Source organism: Nipponia nippon, unplaced genomic scaffold (assembly GCF_047370975.1).
Source record: "Nipponia nippon isolate SJK-2023a ecotype South Korea unplaced genomic scaffold, ASM4737097v1 scaffold_3, whole genome shotgun sequence".
Lineage (NCBI taxonomy): Eukaryota > Metazoa > Chordata > Aves > Pelecaniformes > Threskiornithidae > Nipponia > Nipponia nippon.
The window spans coordinates 26,364,944-26,390,289 of NW_028262347.1; the positions used below are offsets into that span (position 1 = coordinate 26,364,944).

A 25,346-nucleotide genomic window follows, 5' to 3' on the forward strand; every position below is an offset into this window, starting at 1 on the left:
TGGCACAGAAGTTACTTTAGAATTACCCTTAAGTACATTACATCTTTTAAGGACTGACTTTCAACAACCCAGTCCACATGGTATTTCTAAAAATAAAGCTGAAAATTAAGTTGAACCATTTTTGCAGCTAACAAAAGCAAGGTGGCCAGAATACATATACTGAAGGAGGCCGGACAGAAAGTCCCCATTGCAGCTGCCATGTGGACTGATGAGTTCTTTGTGTCCTGCCCCACGCAGAGTCACCACACTGCCTCTCAGCTCTGGTCTGTTGGACTGCACAGCTTGCTCAAAACATGCCTGACGGCTGTTGCACTGGGCCGGGAGGAAATGGCGTGAAAGCTGAAACCGAGGGAGCGACGTCATGCCGAACTGCTGTGGCACGGCTGGGAGGCAGCTGAACGTCATACTGTCAGGGGGTGATCCTAACCATTTTGATTAAATGGGTCATGTGTAAAACTAGCGTTCCAGGCAAGGGGCTGTTGAAAAAGCAAGTTTTAAGAAAGGTATTTCTCAGGTCTGAGAGATCTAAAATGTTTTGTCGTCATTTTCTACACTTCATATCTAATTTGAGTTGTCCAGAGGGGCTGAAAAGCGAATAGAAGCATTTTTGTTCATTGTCTGATTACTGGGTTGTTTGGCGTTGTCTCTTTTGTGGGTTGTTTTATTATATTTTTTAATTATGGAGGTATATTCTATGACTAGAGGCAGAGGTAGATGCTCTGAGGATTTGATTTTGCAAAAATTAAAAGAGAACCAAAATATAACCGAATCAGAATTCCTCTGAAATACAGTATGAAGTAGCTCAATAATATCTTATTAATATTTTTAAATCAATCACTTTTTCCATATGACTATGTTTTGATGCACTTTCAAAACTAAAACATACTGGAGAGACTATTTGTTTTGGAAAATAAAGTAAAATCAGGTAGTGCCAACACAGAAAATTCATAAAATGTATGTAAGGCTGATAGCTGATTTACTTGTTTTAACATAGATTTTAGAAAGAGAATTACGGAGAATATTTGGGGTTGATTTGAAATCATGCCATTGTTAGCCAAATATGAAATCAGGTTACAGTTTTATAGTGTGTTGATGTAATTACAAACAATATATTTAGATGATTCCTTCCTTCATGAGTTTAAATATTACTGCTTAAGGTTTAAACAGTAGGGAAAAGGAAAACTTAGAATCTTTTCTATTAAAAGGCTTGCCAGCCTCCATAAAGAGACATTCCCAGTACATTCCTTTCACCCTCTTAGCAGAAGTCTTTAAGTAAATAGCTGTAGGTGAGTGTTTGAAAAGAACTTTCAAAATGAAAAGTACTTTAGAGTTGGTAAATTGTAACGTTAATGGAGATACTAACCAAAACACCTGAAAGTTGGATTTTCTTCTCTTTGTTGTTTTTGAGAATCATCTTTAGTTTTCCTGTCCTGGGCTAAAAGTTCACTGAGGTGTTTTCCCAGTGCATATTTTAGATTGTATCTATGTCTTACAAGAGCAACCAACAGTGTTATAGAAGAGGTGGGCAAAACTGTTCTGATGTAAGTGACTCTCTCAAAGGTAATCATTACTTCTGAAATCAGGACTTCTGTGTACAAAAGTATGCTTCAAGCCAGTGTCTAAGAAAATTCCTACTCTGAGTTAAAATGATTAACACATAATTTTTATTTGTGAGGGTAATTTGAAGAGAACTGCCAGCTTAATTTCTGTTTATTCCTCAGTTCCTTAGCCATTCCAAGTGTATTAGGCTATCAGGAAGAGCCCTGGGAAATGTACGGTGTACCTTCCTAAATTAAAATAAGGGGTTGGTCAATACTATTGACTGTAGAACCATTACGTTTTCCAGACCTGACTAAGGAACACATGTTTTTATTGTCAGTTCATTCAACTATTGGCTAATCCATCCATCTATAGAATGTGCTTTCTTTAAAAGCCTGAGATTAATTTAGCCCCAAATATCACAACAGAGACATTAAACACATTTTAAAATAATTTAAGTCAAGAATACCATAACCAGATGAATTCATCACAGCAGAAGCACTCCAACTTGTCACCTTTTTAAGCAAACCACATGATTGAACATTTATTAAAACAATTTTTAAATATGATGAGCACTTCTTTTTACACACAGAGATAATGCAATTTTAGTTTCACCAGAATAAAAGATAACAGAGCTGTAAAAAACATTTCCTTTATCAACACAGGGAAAAATATTCCTCTACTTCTGACAAGAAAGGATTCCCTAATTCCATAGCACTTCCTTGACTGACCCCTTCCAGCACTTAACTACACTCACACTTGCAAAGTTTATCCAAACATCTACCCCACATATCTTTTCCTGAAAAGAAATAGTAAAACTTGCTTTGAAGTCATAGGGCCACAGTTTCGCAGGTAGAAACAATATAAAATTATCTTCGCATTGCTCCCCGATTTCTGTTTCACCAATTCTCACCTGTGCAAATGCAGTATAATTACTTATTCTTCTGTAAAGAAAGGCTTAGTATCACCCTAATTAAGAAAACAAAGTTAACTCTCAACCTAGGAAGTAAATCTCTGTGCAGCAACAAAAGTATACTTAGGATTCCCCAAAATTTTGGGTTTTTTTATGAAAAACATAGAAATTGTAGCTGAACAACTGCATCTACTTTATTTAGTTTAAGAATCCCCTCTTTGTACTCTTAAATTTCAGTGAAACTTTTCTTAATTGGCAGTAGCCAGTTTCATAAATGTGGGCATACAGATTTGATTCAATGTATATGGCGTTGCTGAATAAATATTTACAAAGGAACAGAGCAGCCACAACACTCAGAAGTTTTCATAATATAAGGTACAAGGTACAAATAAGTATTAGCACTTTAAAAATGTGAAAACAGCTGTGGATCCTAACATTGTTCATCATTTGCTACTGCATCAGGTAGATTTCTTGTACAGTCATGCGGCAAGTATTTCTCTACTCTGGTTGTAATACGCTAGGGTTTTTTTTTCAACACCATCAGAATTTATTTTTTCAGTAGACAAAGGGAATACAGTTAGCAAACAGTTAAAGTCATGTTTATAATAAAGACTTTAAATGTATACAAAATAATGTAGGAAACTATTATTATTGTGAAATATGTGATGTACGCAAGCACAAGTCTGTAAGTAATCATGCAACTTGTTAACAACTTCTGCATGCTCAAATAGCTCCTAAATACAAGATCTATCTAGAAGATATCTATCTATTCTTTATAGAATATCATATGAGTATAAAAGCAAGATATGGATTTGAAAGTGCTGGAGGAATATTACTGTAACTTGGTATAGATACAACGAAGAGTGACATTTTTCTTGTTTTAGTTACATTATTCTCAGAGCATTTCAGGCAGTCTTGGGAAGGGTGACAAAACTGCAGAGACTGTTCATACAGTGTGGCCTAACTTGAGGTATTCATGCATACCCTTAAGAGAGTGTAAAAAGTCAGATCCTTATCCTTCTTGCAGTTCTGCTTCTCAGAGATTTTTAGTGTAAAGGCAAAACTGAACCCTCTGCTGTCAAGGTGAAGGCCACCTGGGTCCTCCTTCTGTCACCTGTCACTTCTATTGAACAAGACAAGTGCTCGGTCCAGGCATTCCAGCAGGATGAGGTGGGAGATGAAAAAACTCGCCAAGAAAAGCCAGCTCGCGGTGGAAAGTACCTCCCTGGTGAGGGGGGACAGAAAGGGGAAAACAAACCTCAGAATTTCTAATCTTTAATGTGTGTGGTTGAAGAACATTTTGCAAAGTTCAATAAAGAAGACAAGAATGCAAATTACTCTGTGCTGTTCAGAGAGACAACCCAGCAGGATTTCCAGAGCAGGAAGCATAAATGTGTTTCCTCTTTCTTTTTCATTTCAGACCTAGAATAAATAAAACCTACAGCTGAGGGAAAAATGTTACTTCTTCACAATGCAGACAGACAACACAGTTTACAAGGCAAAGACCACTTTTTGTACTGTTACAGTGCTTAGCACATCGCTTCTCAGTTTGTGGTACAGCAAATACCTCCTCATCCTAAAAATTCACCCAAATGCTGGAGCATTGAAATGAAACTGAAACCAGCTGCACTGCATAGTGCCGCAGGGTCACCTAACCCAATGCCTGGTATCAAACAGCGTTCTGTGGCGTATGCCAGAGGGTTGTAGGACTGTCACAGGCACCCAGGAACACTTCCCTGGTTGCAAACTCTCTTAATTTCTAGTGATTGGTCTTTAGTGAGTTTTTGATCCGGATGTGTTACTTCTGCATTTTATGCCTCTGTGGGCTTTGCTTCCGTTAATGTCTCAGTCACTTTTTACACCCACGTAAGCTATATGGCCAGTTTTACAATTTAGGCATGCCACGTGGGAAAAATTGCTGCTCTTTTTTCATTTTGGACTGGCTACCTCCCTGCTACTTCTTCTGTCAAAAGACACACCTTTTCCACAGCACCCCTGAATTTACAGATCCCTGTTACACCCTTACTGAGCTGCCTCTTTCCCAGCCAGAAGAGTCCCAGACAATTCAGCTGCTTCCCAGATATGTTGTCATTACACAGCTTTGACTACTTTGATCCTCCTATTTGAGCCTTTCCTAGTTTTGCTACATTTTGCAGCAGAGCGGACCAGAATTTTACACAATGTTAAGACCTAACTGTATCATTGATTTACACAGTGTAAAACTGTTCTGTTTTGTTCTTTATCTCCTACTGAGTCATTCTTAGCACTTGTCTGACCCACTGCTGAGCAATGAGCTAATGTTTCCATAGAATTACCTAGATAACTCCAAAATCACTTTCTTACGTTTCTACTTCAGAGGCCCCAGCTGCAGGTAAATCGAGAATTATTTTATATTTACATTATTTCAGAAAATATTGAATTACATCTTCCATTTTATCAGACACTTGATATCATGAGATTGTTCGGCTACTTTTAAGACTTTGCATTTTTGTTATTTTTGAGAACCTGACGTAAGTGCAAACATTGCTGGGAAAGTAGCACGGCAGGCGGTAGGCAATCTAGGAGACTCCTGGAGTGCATAGACGACAATTTCCTAAGCCAGGTAATAGATACGCCTACCAGAGGGGACGCAGTACTGGATCTGGTGGTCACCAATGTAAGTGAGCTCATTGGTGATGCGTCCAGCTCTGGGGTCCTCAGTACAAGGACATGGACCTGTTGGAGCGGGTCCAGAGGAGGGCCACAAAAACGATCAGAGGGATGGAGTACCTCTCTTCTGAGGAAAGGCTGAAAGAGCTGAGGCTGTTCAGCCTGGAGAAGAGAAGGCTGTGGGGAGACCTTATTGCAGCCTTTCAGTACTTAAAGGGGGCTTATAAGAAATATGGGGACAGACTTTTTAGCAGGGCCAGTAGCAGTAAGACAAGGGGTAATGGTTTTAAACTAAAAGAGGGTAGATTCAGACTGGATATAAGGAAGAAATGTTTTACAATGAGGGTAGTGAAACACTGGAACAGGTTGCCCAGAGAGGTGGTAGATGCCCCATCCTTGGAAACATTCAAGGCCAGGCTGGATGGGGCTCTGAGCAACCTGATCTAGTTGTAGATGTCCCTGCCAACTGCAGCGGGGATGGACTAGATGACCTTTAAAGGTCCCTTCCATCCCAAAGCATTCTATGATTCTATTTACCCCTCTTTAACTGATCTGCTGAGGAGCAGAGTCCTACTGGACTCCTTCAGCAGCCTCTCCGTGTTGGGAATATTGGTAATTTATTCCTTTACTCTTTATTATCCTATTTTGCAAACAGCCATGTAACATTAAGGGACCTCCACTCTTCAAACAGCACATAACTGTTTTAAAGAAACTTTAATGAGAGGCCCTGTCGAAATGCCTTTCTGTAGACTGCATCAACCTGACCTTGTCTACTCAGTGAGGCTTCCAAGAACTCTGCTGACCAGGAGGCAAGGACTCTGCCAATATGTAACTACTCACACTACTCGCTGCTTTGACACTGTCATCACCTGCTGAGCCTTAAGCTTCTCTTGCAGGCTTCCTGTTTAGAAGAAAAACAAAACAAAACAAAACAAAAGCATGTACAGGTTTTATTGCTCTACATCTTTGACTTACCTATCGCATTTTTCACATTTGTCCATTTCTATTGTCTTAACTTAGACACAAAATACTAGTGCACTAATGAGGACAAAGGGAAGTTTTTCCCTCTTGTGAGTTCTCTAACTAGCTCCTCCATGAAAAAATAATTTATATTGTCCAATGAAACAACGAACCAGTGCTCACACTAAAAAATGAAATTTTTATTTGGATTTGCAGTCTCTGCACCATCTTGGGTATGATTTCCACCGGAGTGAGGGATTTTGCTATATATGGTCTTAATTCTCAAAGGACTTACTTCTTCGCCCTAGAGACGTAGACATTCCGCCCAAGGGGAGCCTCGATTATCTGTTGCTTATTTAACTTCAATTCATAGCATGGCACCAGTTTCCAACAGAACAAATAGTTTGTTATCTCTATGGTCTCAATAGCCTCACTTAAAACCAGATATTCTAGTCCTCAAGTGTTTTTTTAGACTGCAATTTCCACAGAAACACACAGACAGCGCATTCAGTTCCCAGTTTTAATGGAACCTTAGTTACACTGCTCTTTGCTGCTTATTTTCACCAATTTCTATTCTATTACCAAAGTCCATTTATCATCCATAATCACATTTTCCTTCTTACACATCTACTTTTACCCAGTTTATGAATTTAAAATGTCTACTTTTTTCATTTTTAAATGAATAGTGACAGAAGCCTGGTTTCGTTTTCATTCAAATAAAGCCTGCATTTTCAGCTCATACTCCTATTACTAATGAACCTAACTCTATTTCCTTGACACTATTTATAGCGAAACACTGCTTCTCTCCCTCTCTCCTCCTCCTCTGCGTGGGTTTGGAAAGCTACCATGGTCATGATCTTCCAGCCTGACAGCCCAAAGAGCAACCCAGTGCTAAAGTAAAATCTTCATTTCAAAGGGAAAGTGTGGGTTATTTTGTAGTGGAAGGAAGAAGGGAGTAATAATCTTAGGTTTGTTTGGTGCTGCTGCATGAAAGAGCTATATAGAGACAACAAAAAGAAATTGTCAGTGAAAGGAAATCCAGAAACTATGTCCAAAACAAGCAAGTGGGGAAAAAATATAGAAAATCTTTCCATTATATTCATGGTCAAGGGTCTAACCGAAAGATCAGTTTTCTGGTCCTGTGCTACATTTACAACTCACGGATCCAACCACTTATGGGCCTGCATTTAGGCTTCCTAACATGATCCTCCCCATTACCCTCGGGATTCTGCCGCAGGATGAACTATTTCTCCCTTTCTTCTTTTCCTGAAGCGTGTGTTGGTTTTTACATGAAAACCACTGCCCAGGAATGAAAATGGCAGCTGCAAGACACACTTACCATGGTGTTCTTTTCCCCTCCCTATTTCCACCCATGCCATGAAATAGGAAGGCAATCCTGCCTGTGGATACCTCTTGGCATCACAGGGATTTTTTTTTTTTTTAACCACATGGAAAACAGAACTTTTGTGCCCATTTGAGCAGGTGTCACTGATCGTCTGGAGGCAGAGACATCAAGGAAAATGATACTTCAGCATTTGCCTATGTATGTATTAGTTGTCCACCTACCAGAGAGGTGTCCTCCTGTACAACGATCCTTCGCATGGGTCATGTGAAGCAATCTCTTATGCAAACTTAGCTACAGTCTTCTGAGACCGTGTCAGGGACAAATCTTTTTTTGACAAATGTACAGAAAACATTAATTTGGGGAGTTGAGGTTGTTTTATTTTAACACCTAATACAATTCAAATTTAAAGGATTACTTGCACAAAAAAATAAACACATTTGGTATAAAAATTTATCATCACTTTAACACCTTTTTTTCCTCTTATGGCCTGCACCTTCTCTGGAGCAGAAACATATAAAGACTAATGGCACAAGTTTGTTTTATTCTACAGCATTTTTTTTGTTTTTACATACTCAAGTACCCTAGAGGACAACAGCCCGCTGTATACAAGAACCATTTTCTTCAGCCTGCTGAATTAAGTTTCATAAAGAACCAAAGCTATAAAGGCATTTTAAAAACCATTGTCTCTTTGTTTTTTTTTCAGAAGCACTGACTTTTTGCACCATTTATATACATAGTGTTACATAACAGCTTTTGAGTACAGTACATGCAGCAGAATATATCTGTTGAATATAAAACATACATTTAAAATCTCGCCTTGTTGGAATTTTTTGAAGATTGAATAATTGTAGAATGCCCACTGCTTAGAGAAAATGGTTTGATAGTAGAAATGTCTGCATATGTTGGCCACTGGAACAATCCAAGGCTCACTGGAATAGTATCTGCAGCACATCAATGTGCATAAATAATTTACTTACAATATTAAAACACAACTAGCAAAATCAATAGTTCAAGATCTTATGACTGCTATGTTAACCTTTAAGTGGTTGCAAGTGTGGTGGGGGTTCCTCCCCCTCCCAAGTCCTCTATAAAACCTTTAGTATGTAATTTGTTTTCCAGATGAAGAAACTTATTTATGTCTACTGCCTCTTCTCTTCATTGCAGCTGTGCACTGCGGACAGTACCATTTCCCTTTCGGTGCTTCTGTCAGTCCAACACATCCATAGTGGAACCACTCAATAGGGCACTACAAAAACAGATTTAGAGAGAGGGGTTTGCGGTTTTTTTGAAACACCTATCACAAATACAATTCTATGAAAATAAAGCATGAGTAAAAAGCATAGATTCTGCTTTCCACACAAAGTCACCAGACAAAACGAGAAGAAAGGAGGATTTCAGTCCCTAACATAACACTCAACAAACTAAGGAAAGTAATAAAAATTCTAGGAGTCATATATGGACTCATGTAACAGAGCACAAGAAGTATGTTGTGCTTCAAAATACTTTGTCTGACATTAAGTGACACAAAAGTAACCTTATCACTCACTCCTGTTTAAATGTAGTATCTCAGTCAGTACATGATTACGTTCAACTGTTCTTTTAAAGGTTTTTTTATTTGAAGGGGACAACTGGTATTAGTAGTGACATAGCTAAAAGTTCCCAGAAATAAAGGGCATTTAAATGATGTCAAACCTTCCCAGTAAAGGGTGAAGCCTTCTAAAAGAACCTCAACTTTGGGGACAGATGAAGAGAAGTTTCCTGAAGAATGTTTCAACTCATATTCACATTACTCTCAGAAACTCTAACACCAACTCTAAAGAAAAGTAACTCCTGCAAGTAATAGTTACATGCACAAGCGTCTCATGAACCTTTTCAACTGTGTTACTTACATCTTGGTTATCACAGCCTACCATTTCACCATAGGACACCTAGTAAATAAGAAAAAAAGCCCATTATTAATAATTATATTACTAATTAAAAGCAATCAACATTTTCAAAGGGCTAAAGATCAAGTTTCTTCCTCTGCGGAGTTTTTCCACTAACAGCAGCAGTAATATTTTGATTTTTCTTTTGTTACACAACCCAAAGAACATGTTCACAGCACACTGATTTTCAAAAATTTTTATGCAAAAAAAAAAAAGATACTTCTGCATATTTCAGGCTGGATGAAAAAGGTCAGCATTCAAAACCTGCATGAAGCACATTTTGGTCTAAACAACAGTGCTCAGTACATCATCAGCCCAATTTTCAAGATTACATTCACGTCTGGCATTTCCCTTGCATACATGACAATTTCAATCACTTTATTTGAAACAATCAAATACTTTCAAGAGAATTAGAGAATTCTATAAACTCTAAAAAAGCGAACACTCTTAAAAATTTTTAAAATAAGAACAAGTATTTTTAAATAAAAGTTTCTCATGTTGTCATTCAGTCTCTCAAGTTTCCCAACAGCTTTTACAAAACTAGTTTTTTGTTTGCTTCTTGTTTTTCTCCAGTTTGTGGGGGTTTTGGGGTTTTGGTTTTGTGGGGTTTTTTTGTTTCTTTAAAGGAAAATAGGAGAGACCAGGCAAATTCCTTACTAACTTAAAATTTTAACTAAATTCACTGTGAACGTGCTCAATCTTTAATTTAATTATTCCTGAAGTCTTCATTAAAAGATTTAAAACTCTCCAGGTATGTCACATCATTGGAAAACTTGCTTGTTTTTAATGTCAACGGTTGAGTTCATTATTCATATCACCAGTAAGTAAATAAAAACAGATATGAATTTCAAGACTGCAAACAGAATGTTTTTAAATTAGCAATCAGAGAAGGAAGTTCAACTGCAGCAAAACAGCAGCTCTAGTTACATTTCAGGTTGGAAGCCATCCTTACCTGATTACAAATGCAGTAACGTGGCTCATTTGGATCATAGGTCCAGTCAACCTGGCTATTAGAATCAGACTCTGGTATTACTGCTGTTTGCTGGGACAGTTCTTGTGCCAGTGCAGATGAAGAAGAACACGATGATAGAGATGAAGAAGAGGAAGATGATGAGGACTGCTGGCTTGAGGATTTGTTGTTGTTTCTAAAAGAAAAAAAAAAAGAAACACAAAAAAGGCATATCGTAATTTAAATTAATTTCCTGCCAAGTGAAAGGATCACAACACAAGTACTTTGTTCACTCTGAAATACTGCAATACGTAAATCCCAAAGCATTGTTCCCTAATGAATTTCATTCAACAATTGCAAGAACTGAAATGGAAACACTAAATGCTTTTTGGAAAAGGAAACAAGTCTTACCAGCTTACACGTTCAAGACAGGCTATTCTAATCAATGTAATTTAACAGCTTTAAACTGCCGAATGGCTTTAATCAACACTTTTTTTTCACAAAATTTTCCATCAACAGCCTTGGTGTAAAGTCCCCATAAAAATTATTTTACCAATAGAACAGGAATTTACATATAAATAATGTCATATGTCATGTAGAACAGATAGTTGTGTTTTGAACATGGCTGATTCTATGTTAAATCTCCACTCAAGCATCACCAATCACTCCACAGGAACAGTGCCAGAATACAAATTCTATGCTTTTGCTTATAGGTCAGATCTGACACCCAGGATATCCATAGATGAAGAATGCTTCTAAGACAAAATTATTAACTGAGCTGTGAACAAACACAAATTTGTATGAAGAAAAACAGGTAAGTCAATTTAAAAGGATGCGCATTCTGAGACAAACTCTTTCAAGTACAACTTGTAATTGCTGTCACAATGTGTCGTGACACTGTGTTGTTTAAAATGCTTTTAAATTTCATTTTAATCAGAAATAAAATTCATTCCATTTTCTGTCCTAGAAGGTCAGCCATAAGAAAGCGTTGTGATTATTTGTGAAGCAGCATGAAGCAGATCTCCAGATTATTTCAAAACCGTCTACAAAAGCATAGTAATTCCCAACACTTGCCAGTAGGCCAAATCTTCTCTCCAGAACACAGACAAATAAGGGAAGAAACAAGACTACATCATAGATGAAAAAGCAAATCAAGACATTTGCTTAAAACCTTGGGGTGAGTTTGCTTAAAGAAAAAAAAAGTGAGAGGGCAAAAGAAGAAAGCCCTGAACAAAAAAAGGCCAGCAGGCAATAACTACCTTCTACTGACCCCCCTCCCAGATATTAAATATGAAGTATTCCTAATAGGGCCCGTGACCTTTAAAAGAAAGCTTAGCTGTCTTAAAAGCTATAATTGCATTCAACAATTAAGAAAACCTACTTGCTTTTTCTGCCACTTCGTGAATCTGTGGTTGATGAACTTAATGTCTGCGTTAATGTAGATGCCAGAGCTGATGATGAATATCCAGTTGAATCTCTGGATAACGAAAATTCCCTTCCAAGCTGAAAATCATTGTTCTTAAATGCTTCATAGCTGGCTTTTAGACTGGATGTTCGTCTTCCTTCCTTCATCTAAAAGGAATACTGATACTGTATCAGATTACACAGTAGAGCTCTTACAGAAGACATCCTAGGCTGCTAACTGCTAATTATTTGCACAGGTTCATTAGTTACCCTGTGAACAAAATGATGTATAGTAAGTGGTAAAAAGGTGTAAGAATATCCCACAGGAAAAGCTAGAAAACAAGCTGTCCCTTTATGCAAGTTTTACAGGATGAAACTGTAGCATATAAACAATAATCGTAATATGAGAACTGAATCACATCAGCTGAAAGAGATCATGGGAATCCAGATTAAAAAAAAAAAAAAATCACCAGTCTTTCTTCTCAATCAATAGCGGATGGCAGAATGACAAGAATGTTTTGACATTACCTGTGCCGTGGCTTGCACTGCTTGAGCTGCTGCCATGGTAATTGCACCGGCCCCGGATCCTGAAGATAATGAGCCCAGGTTATATGATGCCAATGGTTGAGAAGAGTTTGTATTGTATGCATTGTTTGAAGAGGATGATGAATTACTGTTTCGACACCCTTGATGAACAGAACACATTTATGAAATTCAAAATGAAACTAAATTCCTTTGCATTTTAAGAAGAGTTATATATGACAACCAGTGAAAGAGTAGGAACTCTGTTTATGCATCAGAGCAGTCTGATAATTTGGAAAAAAGTTCAAAAAGTCATTTGACACAGCCAGTATCGGCTTAAGAAAAAAAAAGAAGTTTGTTCCCCACCTATCCTCATGTGCAAGGAGTCCTTTCAGAAAGACAGTCCTCACTATCATATTCAGCTATCAGAGAACAGATGCAGCTGCTACGTCTATGTCTATATAAACCCAATCTCTGTTGAAATGATGCTGACTACTGTAACCATCAAGAAGAGAGTAAGAATTTGACTGTACACCTATACTATTTCTGAAGTAAAACTTAACAATCTTAATTCTAAAAACTACAAATCAGTTTTAATGCAACACAGATTTCCATGGCCATCTACAGACTGACAGCTGCTCAAACACAGTTACATTTTATTTGCCATCTCATGTGAATTTCCTTCAAAAGAAAAGTAAAATGGATATGAGGGAGAATACTTAAAACTGATGAACAGTGCTAAATTCCAAAATGTGAGGTAGTTTACTTACTGTAACCTCTCACAATCTTTTATTTTCAGAAAAGAAACTATGAAACACCCTAATTTTGAAAATGGGCAGAAAGTTGTGGGTTTTTTTTTTATTCACTACTCAAAAAGACTTCTCACCTCTTTTGAAAGAGACGACACATGAAAGAATTTTATTTTATTGTAGCTGAATGCCACGTCAGACCACCCCTTAAAAAAAAAAAAGTGTAAAAATTCTTTTCCCTTACTTTGGAAATTCTTGCATGTGTTTCTTTTTCCCAAAATAATAATGTATTGATCTCTTATATTTCTACTACTGGCTGAATGAAACTGTACTGTTATCTTTTTCCAAGCAGTGTAAATAAAAACAAACAGCCAACATGCAGCTCTTAAATGACAGCAAAGCTGATGCGCTTCATGGACAACACAGATGAGTAACAATACCTGCTATTTCTCATGTTTCAAATGACTGAAAATCCCAGAGGAAAGGGTATGAGCCTCTGATTTCCAAAGACAATAACTCATAAATATAATTGCGTTTCTCTTCTTCCAATTAAAAAGCAATAAAATGCAAGACAATTAAGATTACCTGGTGTATTTTCTTTAGAAGCATCTGAAGTCAGGGTAGATAGAAGAGCTTCAGATTTAAACTTCTTTTCAGGAACATGATCTGTTGTACTATGGTGAGAAGATGGATTGTGTTTCCTTTCTAAATGAAATAAATGAAGGGAAATCAAATGCAAAACCTTTTCAGCTTGAAAGTCAAACTATAACTAGAGATAATAAAACAGCACTTTCAACTAATTCCCACCAGCAAAACCTTATTATTTCATTCTCGCACTTCTTCTAAATAGGCATTATTATCATTGCATTATGCCTTCCCTGCCCCACAAATGTTTGGAGAAAAAGAAAAAAAAGTTTTGAGCTTTTTTTTTTTTCCTAATACTACTCAACAAAAAATAAGGAAACATAAAAAGTGGACATGTTTTTAAGTCTCAAATACTCACTCTCTACTGGTGTATGAGAATGGGCGTGATGGTTATTCACAGGCTGTGATGGTGTATCCAGCTCCAGAGACCCTAGGAGGGAAGTAAAAAGGATAGGAAAACTTCAGAGTCATCATTGGTGTGGTTTTGACTTTTAGATACTAGATGAATCTTTACAATATTAACAAATCACTATGCAGTTGTATTTATTTTAAGCAGAAGGATTTTTGCTGGAGTTGAAACCCTTCCTGTAGTACAACCAGAAGCCAGTGAGAAGAACAGTTTTAAAATAAAAATTGGTGACTCCTGCTGTTCAACTGTTGAAATCAAGAAGTTAAAACCAAGGCCAATAAGGAGAACAAACAACATTGCCCTCAACATGCCACTTATTCATATGAGTTGCACACAAGGCGGTGACGGTTGGAGAATGCTGCACCAAAAGTACTGACAATCTACCAATACGAACTGAAAAGAAGATTGTAACAGGTAAACTGTGTTAATGAGGCATCTTGTCCCACTGAGTCCATCTTGTCACGCTGAGTCAAAACACACAAGCACTAGTGACATCTTTCAAGATGATCTAACATTCAACAGGAAGGGCTTCAGATCATCATCCAAATTTTCTTAACGTTCAAAATACACAGAGCAACAATCCAAAGAAGAAAAAAAAAAAAGAAAAAAGAAAAAAGGTGGCACAAATGCAAGTCTATGTCTAAGAATAACATTTCTTGTAATATGAGGCTAAAAGATCGCAGCATAGGAGAGACTTTGCCCATAGATTTCCATTAGAACAATATACAACAGTTTGTGTATCAATCTTTGGCAAAACCATTTTGAACTAGCTGCAATACCTACCAACTTACATTTATACAGAAGACAATTCAAGAAAGTAATTCACATTCATTTTTCAAAATCTGTAGCTTCAACGTTTCTTTACCTCCTTCTTTTTCAGTGCTTTCAAACAGTACATGAAGGTATTAAAAAAAGTTTAAAGAAGATTATTCTAGAAGAGGTTCAAAGCATAGGGAGATATTTTTGGCTGAGCTAACATTAATCATGTTATGAACTAGTCCAAAGGCTGCCCTCTGGCGGAACCTCCACAATATGTATTTACTCTGAAAGCTAAAAATGTTAAGAGGCTTCTACTTTTCACTTTATTAAAAAAAAAAAAACCCAACCTTACAGGTGCAACATGCAGCCTGGTACATTTCTATTTTGAGTTCTTCAAATTCTACCTACCTACCTCACCAAAGGTAGCTCAACTGAAGGTATTATTACATCTTAAAACTGCAGCTGGGATTCCAACTAAACTAAGCTAGTCCTTTTCTGTAGTTGCTAGTTCATTAAAAGCACTTACTTTTGCAATTACAAATAAAATATCCAAAAGCTCCCAGCTTTTATGACAAAGCCACATAAAGTTCAAAGAAAGAATATTTGTTCCTAATGTCCTCAAGTCATTTAGGTCACTTTTCACTGTCCTTGGGTATGAAGAACAGTCACTACCTCTTAGCTCCATAATCACAGCAGTTAAACCAACTTTTTGAACTTGATGTCTAAATGCTGATGGGTACAGAAAGGCCAGATTCTTCTATACCAAGTTGGCCAAAAAGCTGTCACAAAACATTTTTCTTCACATTCTGAATAGTAGCATTGCTATATTTGTTAAGCATGCAGGTTTCTTACCCAAAATGCTTCTCCCTCCCTACTCCGTTACAAAACAACCATTCTCTCCCCTTTAAAAAAAGAAACCCACCAAGTACCTAACTTTACTTGACATTCCACACCTATAACTAAAATCATGATCCTCCTCAAGTTGGTGGCAATCAATTCAAGTAAGAAATGGTATGCTTTCAACTGGGTAGGTGGCAAGCTTAGGCTGAAGTACTTGTCTGAATACCTACAGTCAATAAAAATAGGATTAAAGAATTCTGTAGCAATTCACTAGTGCAACAGTTGTGCGAAAAAAACTATTCTGATTACTCAGTTGTATTTTGACTTCACTGGTAAAAATTGAGGTTGAAACTAAAATTTGAGAATCACTGACTGATGAAAAGTATGTGGGTCAAAACACAATTTTGGAACAAGTGGAAATACTGCAGGCCACTAAGAAGTTTATGATAATTTAATTTTGCAAATTGACAGAAAATCTGTCACGTTCATAAAGAAAATCACACATACTTACTTCTCTCTAATATTTCTGTAATTCCAGCATTATCTGCTTCAAGTTCCATTTTAAATTTAGCGAGTTCCTGGTCCAATTTTCTCAAATGACGGTCTACCTGTTTTTGAGACAAAGCAACAATAAATAGCATCCAGTTCTGGAATGTGACTATCTACACCCTTAATCTCAGGCTTGCTAAATATTTCCCTTCCACCAATTCTCTGCCACGCAGCACTAAACACATATAAAAACACACAGAAGCATAACTTCTCGGTCACCTACATTTCCCTAACTCAGCAGAGATACTAGAATTAACACCAAAATAACCCTGTTGCTCCTAAGCTGTGCAGTCAATAACAGGATACAATAAGGCTGCATATTGGCTCAGCTGCTAGAAGCCCTCCTCTTACTGTAGGCAATGTTCCAACACACAGCGTTGAGTGTTTCTTTTGAGAAAAAAGAGTAAGAGGACTTGGAGGTGTTGTGGGTATAGGTATAGGAAAGGGAAGAGAAAGAACAGTACATGACATGCACTTCAGGAGAGGTTGGGCTGCATGGGGAAATTGCAAGCTTACTGAATTGCAATTTGTATGCCACTATACACGTCGGTAAACTTAAGTATTGAGTAAAAGGGTCTCTAAACTGAAAATGTAAAGACTCCTGTGCATTTGAGTAAAGTATGACATGCTCTTGTGTATTGAAAATTACCTTAAAAAAATTTAAACTTAGTATCACGGAAAGAAACATCATGTTCCAAATGCTTTCTTCATCTGTAGTCATACAGCAGAATACTGTACATATCTCTAAACTATTAAAAATTGAACAGGTTTTTGCAGTTACCAGCTAACCAAAAGAGAGGACGTAAGTTCTGACTTTTGGAACTAACTTTTGGTTAGCTGAAGTGGAACTAAAGCAGACAAGAAATATTTGTTTTACGTATTTTAGTGCGGTCAGACTTGCAGGTTCTGTTCTCTGAGAAAACGTAAAATACATATACTTAAAATTCAAAATCCACATGCTATAAGGAAGAGTAACTTGCTCATGGTCTCTTTTCAGAAAAAAATAACTAAGACAAAATCAACATGCATGAAAACCTTAAGATCTCTAAAATTATTTCTGTATGTTTTGTATTTAAGTGACACTTACTACCCAAAGCAACAAAATTCTTAAAAGTCAATAAAATATGAAATGTTTCTTTCACCAGCAAAAGTATCTGTATGTAGCTGACATAACAGTACAGGTAGCACAGTTGTAGTGCTTATCAAAATGTTTAGAACTCCTTTGGGCATAAATTCAGGTAATTCACCACAAGCCTTCTGCCTACTTACCAAATCATATATTTGATTAGCCAGTTGCACTTTTTCATCTGCATCTTCCAAAGCCTTATAATAATCCTGTTACAAAGAGATATTTTTTTCAATTATGAACGGAACTGCATTAATTTTAAGCTATTGTTATCCAGCACAAAACGTAAGTTAAAAGGAGAAATTCAAGTCAGTTTTCAGAAACACTGTGAAACTCTACCGTAAACAACAATCAGCTAAATTTTACATGAGAGATGTATTACATATCAATTTATTGTTTGTGCCTTAGAAAAAGCCACACTATAAGATGTGGACACTTCTTCCTACAGTGATATTTAGGTTTCTGCAACAAGTGCTACAAGAAGAGAAACAGTCCTGGATTTCATAGAATCACAGAATACCAGGTTGGAAGGGACCTCAAGGACCATCTGGTCCAACCCTTCTAGCACAATCTAGATGATATGGCCCAGGACCATGTCCAGCTGAGTCTTAAATGTGTTCAGCGTAGCAGAGTCAACCACTTCCCTGGGGAGATTATTCCAATGATTGACTGCTCTCATTGTGAAAAATTTTCCTCTCGTGTCCAATTGGAATCTCCCTGGGAGTAACTTGTACCCGTTACCCCTTGTCCTCACCATGCGACTCCTTGTAAAAAGGGAGTCTCCATCTTCTTTGTAGCTCCCCTTTAAGTACTGGTACATGGCGATGAGATCACCTCTAAGCCTCCTTTTCTCAAGGCTGAACAAACCCAGCTCTCTCAGCCTATTTTCATATGGCAGGCTTCCCAGACCCTTGATCATCTTGGTGGCCCTTCTCTGGATTTACTTGATATTACACAGCGTAAGGTTATGGACTCAAAATGAGATGATGTCTCTTACTTTGTATGGATCTTTAGGACCATTGCAGATATTACTGCCCTTCAAAATGATGCTAAACAGTACTGCGAAGGGAGGCCTTCCCAGCACTGCAGTTAAATAGAGATAATGATGTCTATAGTTTTTAGTTTAAATTACTTTAAAATACATAAGTGTATTTTAAAATAATTTGACTAAAGCAATTCAATTTTAAAATCTGCTCTAACTAATGAAAATCCACAGACAAAACTTTTTTTTTTTAATTATGTTTACACATGTTTTTACTCTAGAATTAAACAGGTTTAAGTGCCTTTTTATTCTCGATTTCCACTGAAGAGTATCTTGCTTAGGCAAAAGCTACCTGAAATTTTGGTCCAACTAAAGTCTAAAGCAAATTTTTCATTTACTCTAGTGAAGTCAGAGCTTTGAATTTTTCTTTTTTTCAATTAAGAAATCTGTTTGCATTTATTAAGGAAAAAAAAACCTTGGCCAAATAAGGGGCTGAGGTAGCAAGTGTAGGAGACTAGAAAGGAGTTTCTCCTGACAAAATGATGGACTACCTTGCTAACAATACCACCACCAATGCCCGAGTGTTGAAGGATAAAACAAAACACATCCATCTTCTTACTCCTCCCTCCCTAAAGCTACATAAACCATACGTATAACATATACAAGGACATAGGCAGAATCACAGGAAATGCTGAAGCTAAGCTTGAAAAATCTCCTCTGGAAGAAAGCCAATTAACTTACGCAGCTTCATGTCACACAAGCAGAAATAAAAGTCTAAGCTAAAAATTTAGTAATTGGTTTCCTCACCATTTCAAGATCATAATTTTTAAAATGCTAGGAAATACGGGGTAAAACTTGAGAGAAACGCTTGATCGAAGAAAACTTTCAGTCATTTGTCTCCTCCTAGGTAGTTCTATCCATCTCTGTGAAAGCCCAAGGGAAGTCACAGTTCTGAATGCTTGAGTCTCCATCAATCATAAGCTATTTTTTCCTAAGGTTATCTTCGTTTGCAAAAGAAAAATGTGACCCACTCCTCTGATATCCTTACTTTTTTGATTGATGTCATTTGTTCTTCTCTCCATTCAGGTTTGTTTTTCTTTGCGTTCATAAAAAATTCATTTACCCTCTGCTCAAGCTGATCCATTGCATCTGTAGCACAAGAAAAGATTAAGATAAATGTTATCTTCTCATGTATATAAACTTTATGAAATAAGGCGGATTTTTTTTCTTAAACAAAGTTGACAGGACTGAGGTGCAAACTATGAAAGAGGAAAAAAACAAAAAAACCGAAACAACCAAGTGACAGTGGACAGAGGAGGGAAATATTTACCTTAATTTCCAAGAAGCAGAATTGTATTCTGGTAGGATTCTCATCAAGGTTCTTGTGCTCTCCAGCATGGGACTGGCAGGACTCCAAGTTCTAAAGGTTTTTTGTCCCTAAGAGCAGTGGTAGTGACTTAAAGCACGACCCAAACTCCTCACCCAGGGCTCTAGACTGCTGACTTTGGAACATTCTAGCCAGTTACAAACTGAGCAGGAAACAAAATGTTCTCCTAAGAGAAACAGTCAAATACAAAACCAAATAATTGAAAAAATTAGTGCCTCACAAAGGTAGAGCAACTGAAGAGTCATGTCACCGCCTCCAAGTCAAGGCCCTCTCCATTGTATGCTGGGAAGGGTGAGAGCAAGTTGAAAGCACTCACAAAGTTATTCCCCCCACCCCCACAGGGTAGCACTAAGAGGTAAATGCACTGATAAAATACTACTTGGACAGGATTCTCACTTACATGAAGTTGAGAAATATTGTAAGGGAAAAAATAAAGCCCCCAATTCTCTAACATTAACTATCATGGGAAAGGAAAATGTCAACTACAATTTATTTGTTTCGTTGTTTACTGAGATAGGAACAGGGATTCCCTTCCCTTTCCCTCCACCCTCCTTCAAAAAAAAAAAAGCACCGAGTTTACTATTTCAACAGCTGGACACTTGTGCATGCAACAGCTTGCACATTTCCAAAAACATGCAGCTGCCTCAGTCAAACTAGCTTTGATAGCCTTGCTAGTCTCAGGACAGATGACAGCACTGAAATTTTTTTCACAGCACTCTCAGCGATACTGTCCAGATAGCAGTTTTAAATTAAATGTGACAATGCACCAACTACCTACAGACTTCAGGTTCTGGGTGTAAAACACTTAAGATACTTTCCAGAAACTGCCATTAAATGGTGGTTTAATGATGAGATGGCCATCATCTCTTACCAAAAAAAAAAAAAAAAAGTGAATTAACTAGTTCAAGGAACTCATGAATCCCCAAGTATGATTAACTCTTCAAATCCAATGGAGCCCAAAGGTTTTCTCACTCTGTGAAAATTCACAACTAGAACTAACTGTTCACATAAATAACCAAAAATCATTCGTACTAAATGACCAAAAACATTCATCGATTTTCCCTATGCTAGGAACGTCCAGCATCAAAACCAAGAGGAACCTAACAACTGACCCAACAGAGCACAATTAATTCCAAGCCAGAACAGCTGTGATACAGGCTCACATCAACGTTATTTAGACCCAGACAAACAAAGTAGTTAAACAGGTTTGGTGTAAAACAGGGTAAAGATGGGAGAATCTGTACAATGAGCATTTTCCACTTGCACTGTGTTATTCAGGGAGAGGATTAAGAAGCCGGAGCAGCAAGCAAGCAGCACACACTTTATGTGGAGGCTTCTAAAAGCTTTGTTCTTTGACCAAATGACTATAATTTGGTCCATAAAGCCAACAGACAAAATGTTCTATCTCCCATTCCCAGAGTGCAAACAGCTAGGTGATAACTATTCTAACGGCTCCATAGACGTGAAAAGAAAAAAAAAGAATCTTCCCTCTTTACTTTTTATTGAGGACACATATCAGTCTGTGTGAAACTCCGCAAGGCAAAACTTCCACAGAAACTTGGTCTGTCCTGAAAGGGCAGAAATGGCAAAGGGGAATGCAGGTCAGATCTACTAAATTATATGAAAAATTCTCTCGGGTATACTCAAGTTCCTTCGCCTTTTCTCCCCTCCCCCCCCCCCCCCCCATCTTTTTAATCCAACTGTGATACTATATTCTGAGATACTAATTTCTTAGATCAGATTTCCCAAGAGAGTTGCTAGAAATTCTATTAGGAGAGGCCTTTTTCCAGAGCTTGACATTTTACCATGGAAGCCTGATAATCCATGATTTGAACTTAAATAGAGAAACACATTTTATGCTCCATGTGGAGCTCAGTTAAAGCTCAAGAGTCAAGCCACAACTCAGATGGTCTTCACTTTTCCCACAGCAGCCTTATCAGGACATACAGTAGGTACGGCTGGTTTATTATTTCTTCCAACAACAAACAGCAGCACCTGCCCCATTAGAAGTCCATGCAGTCCAAATAGGACAGAATACAAAGTCAACATTGACTCTAAAACACAGCAGCACAGTTATCTCTGAATTACAACTCATGTAGGTTTCTGGGACAGCATCACTCAAAGTCCTGTTTTCAAGTACTTCAGAGACACTGAATCTTCACAGCAAGTCACTATGTCACAGCATGAGAACAACCTCCAGGTTTGCATGCAGTATTCAGCAGGCAGCTTGGCAACTGATGTTGAAGAGATGCTAGCCCAGAAGTTTCATGAATGTCTTTGGATGCTTTGTCACTCACTGTTCAAAAATTACAGAAGCACCAAGGTCCAAGAGAATTTTTCTCTGGGCCTAAGGTTGGTCTTGGTCTTAGTATACAACATTCAGTGTTATTTGCTACTTCCAGTAATACAATATGGAGTGCTATTTGCCACTTCCAGTTAAAGCGGAGGAAATGACACTACTGCAACCTTGGCAGTGCTAGTTGGCTCAGTTCTGAAACACACTTCAAAAAAAACTTCTAGCTTCTTTGCCTCCCTACGAAATAGAAGTAAAATTTGTGAACTTACTCAGAACTATGTAAGCTAATGAGCTGCTCACTCTCTCTCCTGGTGCTCCCTAGCAATAGTTACTTCAGAGGTATTATCTCCCATAAGGAGCCATTGCTCTGTTCCCACAACTTTAAGCACTGAACCCAACACTTAGGCCACAGTAGACAAAAAAATCCTATAGCCTGTTCAACATGTGTCAGTAAAATCTGATAAACAGACCTGCTGGGTCCACTAAAGTAAATATCCAAGGGAAAACCTGAAACATCGCTGCAAAGTATTATTGGTTAAACTACTGTTTTCAAGAACTATGCTCCCAGATAGTGTTGCATTTTTGTATTCCTGTATGCCATTCACTTGTCCTTTCAACCCTTGCTCTTTCTCTCATTCTTCTTTACAATAGTCTGATCCTTCTGTATTGATGATTCCTCTCATCTTTTGTACAATAACAGTTTCATTAACAAAGACCTTTGCATCACAGTTATAGATGAACATGTTAATTGTGTGCTAAATGACAGCAACACCTAACTGGGTGTTACGGGACACCCAAGTCCCAGATGAGATTGCATTAGAGAAGATGAAAGGCAATGCATCCTGAAAACAGCATAAGGCAGCGTATTATATCAGGATATAAGCAGATATACAAGTGATCTACAAAAAAGCCTAAAGCAGAACGTGTATTTGGTTACGTGCCAGCTACGGCACAAGAGGCTAAGCAAAAAGCACCTTCACATGGGCTCTTATGAGGGGAGCTGGCTGGAAAGTTTCAGAGACAGCCTGCCGCTACCTGCTGCAGGAGTGGGACAAAACTCACGTTCCAAACCACCATCACTGCTCTTAGGGATCAAAAATCTAAAGAGTTTGGGACGTGCCACCGAAAATGCCTTTGGGAGCAGCACAAGCCCAGGAGCGAAACCCCTGCAAGACCCCACTTGCGCCGAGACTGAACCGCGGGCGGGGGCCGGGGCGGGCCCGGAGCGGGCGGGCGGCTCGGCGGGGACGGGGCTCGGCGCCGCTGGCTGACACAGCGCCAGGCGAGCGCGCCCCGCCCCTCGCTGCGTCCCGGCGGCTCCCAGCGCGGCGCCGGGCCTCCGCAGCGCCGCCTCCCGCAGCCGCACCAGCACCAGCCGCCCTGCCGGAGACGACGCCAGGCGCCCGGTGCCGACGAGACGCGGCCGGCCCCGCGGCCCGGCCCCCGCATCACCGGAGCGGCGCTGCCCGGCAGAGCCGGGGCGCAGGGTGGGGAAGGGGCGCGAACGCCCCGGGCCAGCGCGCGGCTCGGCGGCGGGGAGCGGAGCGGAGCTGCCCACACAGGTCGGAGCCCCCCGGCGGCGGCGGCGGCGCTTCGCCCCCTCCTCCCCTCCCCTCCCCTCCCCTCCCCTGCCTCCCTCCTCCCCACACCGCGGTCCTGCGGCGCGGCGCGGCCATCGATCCGGTGCCCGCGGCCGCCCCCCGCCGGCCGGGCGGGGCGGGGCGGGGCGGGGGCTGGTGCGCGGGGAGGGGGCGGGCGGAGGCGGCGGGGGCGGGGACTCACGTACTCTGCACCTGCAGGTCCATCTCGCGCATCTCGGTGAACCTGTCGCGCAGATCCATGGGAAGCTGCTCGATCACTGCGGGGACAGGGAGGGGCGGGGGAGCGGGGAGAGGGAGGCAGGGGGGGAGGGAGTCAGTCACTCGCCGCCGTGGGGGAGGGGGGCGCCGCCTCTTCGCCGCGGCTCCCCCCCGGCTCCCCTCCACCGGCCGTGCCCGGCCGCCCGGCACCCCCGTCCCGCACACACTCACTCTCCAGATAGTCCTCCAGATACAGCATGGCGGCGGCCGGGCCAGCGCCAAGGGGCTTCTCGCTAACGGGGGCTCGTCCCTTCCAATATGGCGCCGCCGCCAACAACACCAGCGGCTCGACTCAGCGAAAACAACATTGGCGGCTGACGGCGCTCGCTCCGGCCGCGCCGCGATTGGCTGCCCGCGCCGCTGACGCACACCGTGGCTCGCGCTCTACCCCCCCCGCGGCTCCACGGGAAATGCAGTCTGCGCGCGGGCAGGCGGCGGGAAACTGCACCAGCCGCCATGCACCGCGGCCGCCGCGCCTCCACCGCCCGGCCCTGCCTCCGGCCGCCCCGGCGCCCCCCCGACCCGGGTCGTTTCGGCCGGCCCGGGGGCGTACCAGCCCTGTAGGAGCCGTTTCCTCCGGGAGCCCCCTCACAGCCCCCGCTTTGGCAGGCAAAGTTGCGCTGCGCCGCTGCCGGCCCTCCGGAGGGGGTCCCCGGGACCCGAGCGCGAAGAGAAGGGAAAAACTTGCAGCTCTTTTGTCAGACTTTATGCCTTTTTTATTTGTTTCTCCGTTATTTTAAATGCTCACAGCTGGTAGTTGTGCATGAAAAGCATAAGAAATGATAGAATTAATGAAATTACTCTTAATTTCTGTCTCTTCTCATGAGTGACACAAGGTGAAAAAAGCTGCTGTGTTCAGCGTACCTCAGGAACGCGGATGGTAACGACGTTACCGGCACACGACAGGATAAACTTCTGTGGGCTTGAGAGCTGCTGTGCAGAGTAGAAAAAAATAATGAGTAGATAGTAGTGACTGCAATCCAGTTACAATACCTCTTACTGTAATTTATTTTTAAATGTTTGGGGCTGAGGTTTTCCACGCAGTTTCAGTCCCCCAAATAGTTTATTTCATCACTGTTTTATCACTATCTAATATTTATTGCTCTAATCATGGACTGATGCTTTTATCCAGATTTGTTTTTTGACTGTGGGAAGGAAATTTTAGGGCTTGCATGATATCAGGTGTAGGTACAGGAGCACAAGAATTGCGGTAGCAGAACAGTCTAGTTTTTGCCATGCTTTTTATCTCCTTTTCATGTTCTCATCTGTGCCATATGCACCCAAGCAAGGAAAGAAAGTGTATGCTTAAGCCAAGCCTGAGTAAAAACCTGCGTGGGATGTTTTTGAGTGTCAGGACCAACGGAAAACGGCATTCTTGTCTCATGTTTTAACCTCATATATTGTGAGTAGTTAGTTAAGGATGACTGAATTTTGGGAAGTGAAGCATAAATTTTGTGTGCAGCCTTTATGAAGACAGATGTTAGCTATGTCTCGAATACATAAGGTATAGCTAAGCATTTTTTTTTAATTCCTGTGCCA

At 39.9% G+C, this 25,346-nt stretch overlaps 1 protein-coding gene across 7 annotated transcripts; it reads right to left on the reverse strand.

Moving 5' to 3' along the window:
• Window positions 1-7,761: 7,761 nt before the first annotated feature.
• ING3 (inhibitor of growth family member 3) lies at window positions 7,762-24,497 on the reverse strand. Of its 7 annotated transcripts, none has more exons than XM_087764492.1 (13): window positions 23,979-24,044; window positions 23,735-23,806; window positions 19,596-19,702; window positions 19,314-19,414; window positions 17,427-17,492; window positions 16,120-16,216; window positions 13,959-14,030; window positions 13,541-13,660; window positions 12,213-12,370; window positions 11,662-11,852; window positions 10,284-10,476; window positions 9,296-9,334; window positions 7,762-8,652 (listed from the first exon to the last, which is right to left on the reverse strand). In XM_087764492.1, the coding sequence occupies exons 4-13, from the start codon at window positions 19,407-19,409 to the stop codon at window positions 8,536-8,538; spliced, it is 1,149 nt and encodes a 382-aa protein (XP_087620618.1). In that variant the 5' UTR covers window positions 19,410-19,414; window positions 19,596-19,702; window positions 23,735-23,806; window positions 23,979-24,044; the 3' UTR covers window positions 7,762-8,535. The 7 variants fall into 7 exon arrangements, with proteins under 7 accessions (XP_087620618.1, XP_087620617.1, XP_087620614.1 ...); XM_087764491.1 differs by having other exon boundaries at window positions 19,596-19,818; window positions 23,979-24,041; XM_087764488.1 differs by lacking the exon at window positions 19,596-19,702 and having other exon boundaries at window positions 12,213-12,271; window positions 23,979-24,497.
• Between the last annotated feature and the right edge of the window lie 849 nt (window positions 24,498-25,346).

Coding starts and splice junctions, on each gene's coding strand:
- ING3 (XM_087764486.1), bottom strand. CDS start 24,006: ATGCTGTATCTGGAGGACTATCTGGAGA. Junction 12,371..13,540: donor TTCTAAAGAAAATACACCAG/GTAATCTTAATT, acceptor CTGTTCATCAAG/GGTGTCGAAACAGTAATTCA. Junction 9,335..10,283: donor GTTACTGCATTTGTAATCAG/GTAAGGATGGCT, acceptor CTTATTTACTAG/GTGTCCTATGGTGAAATGGT.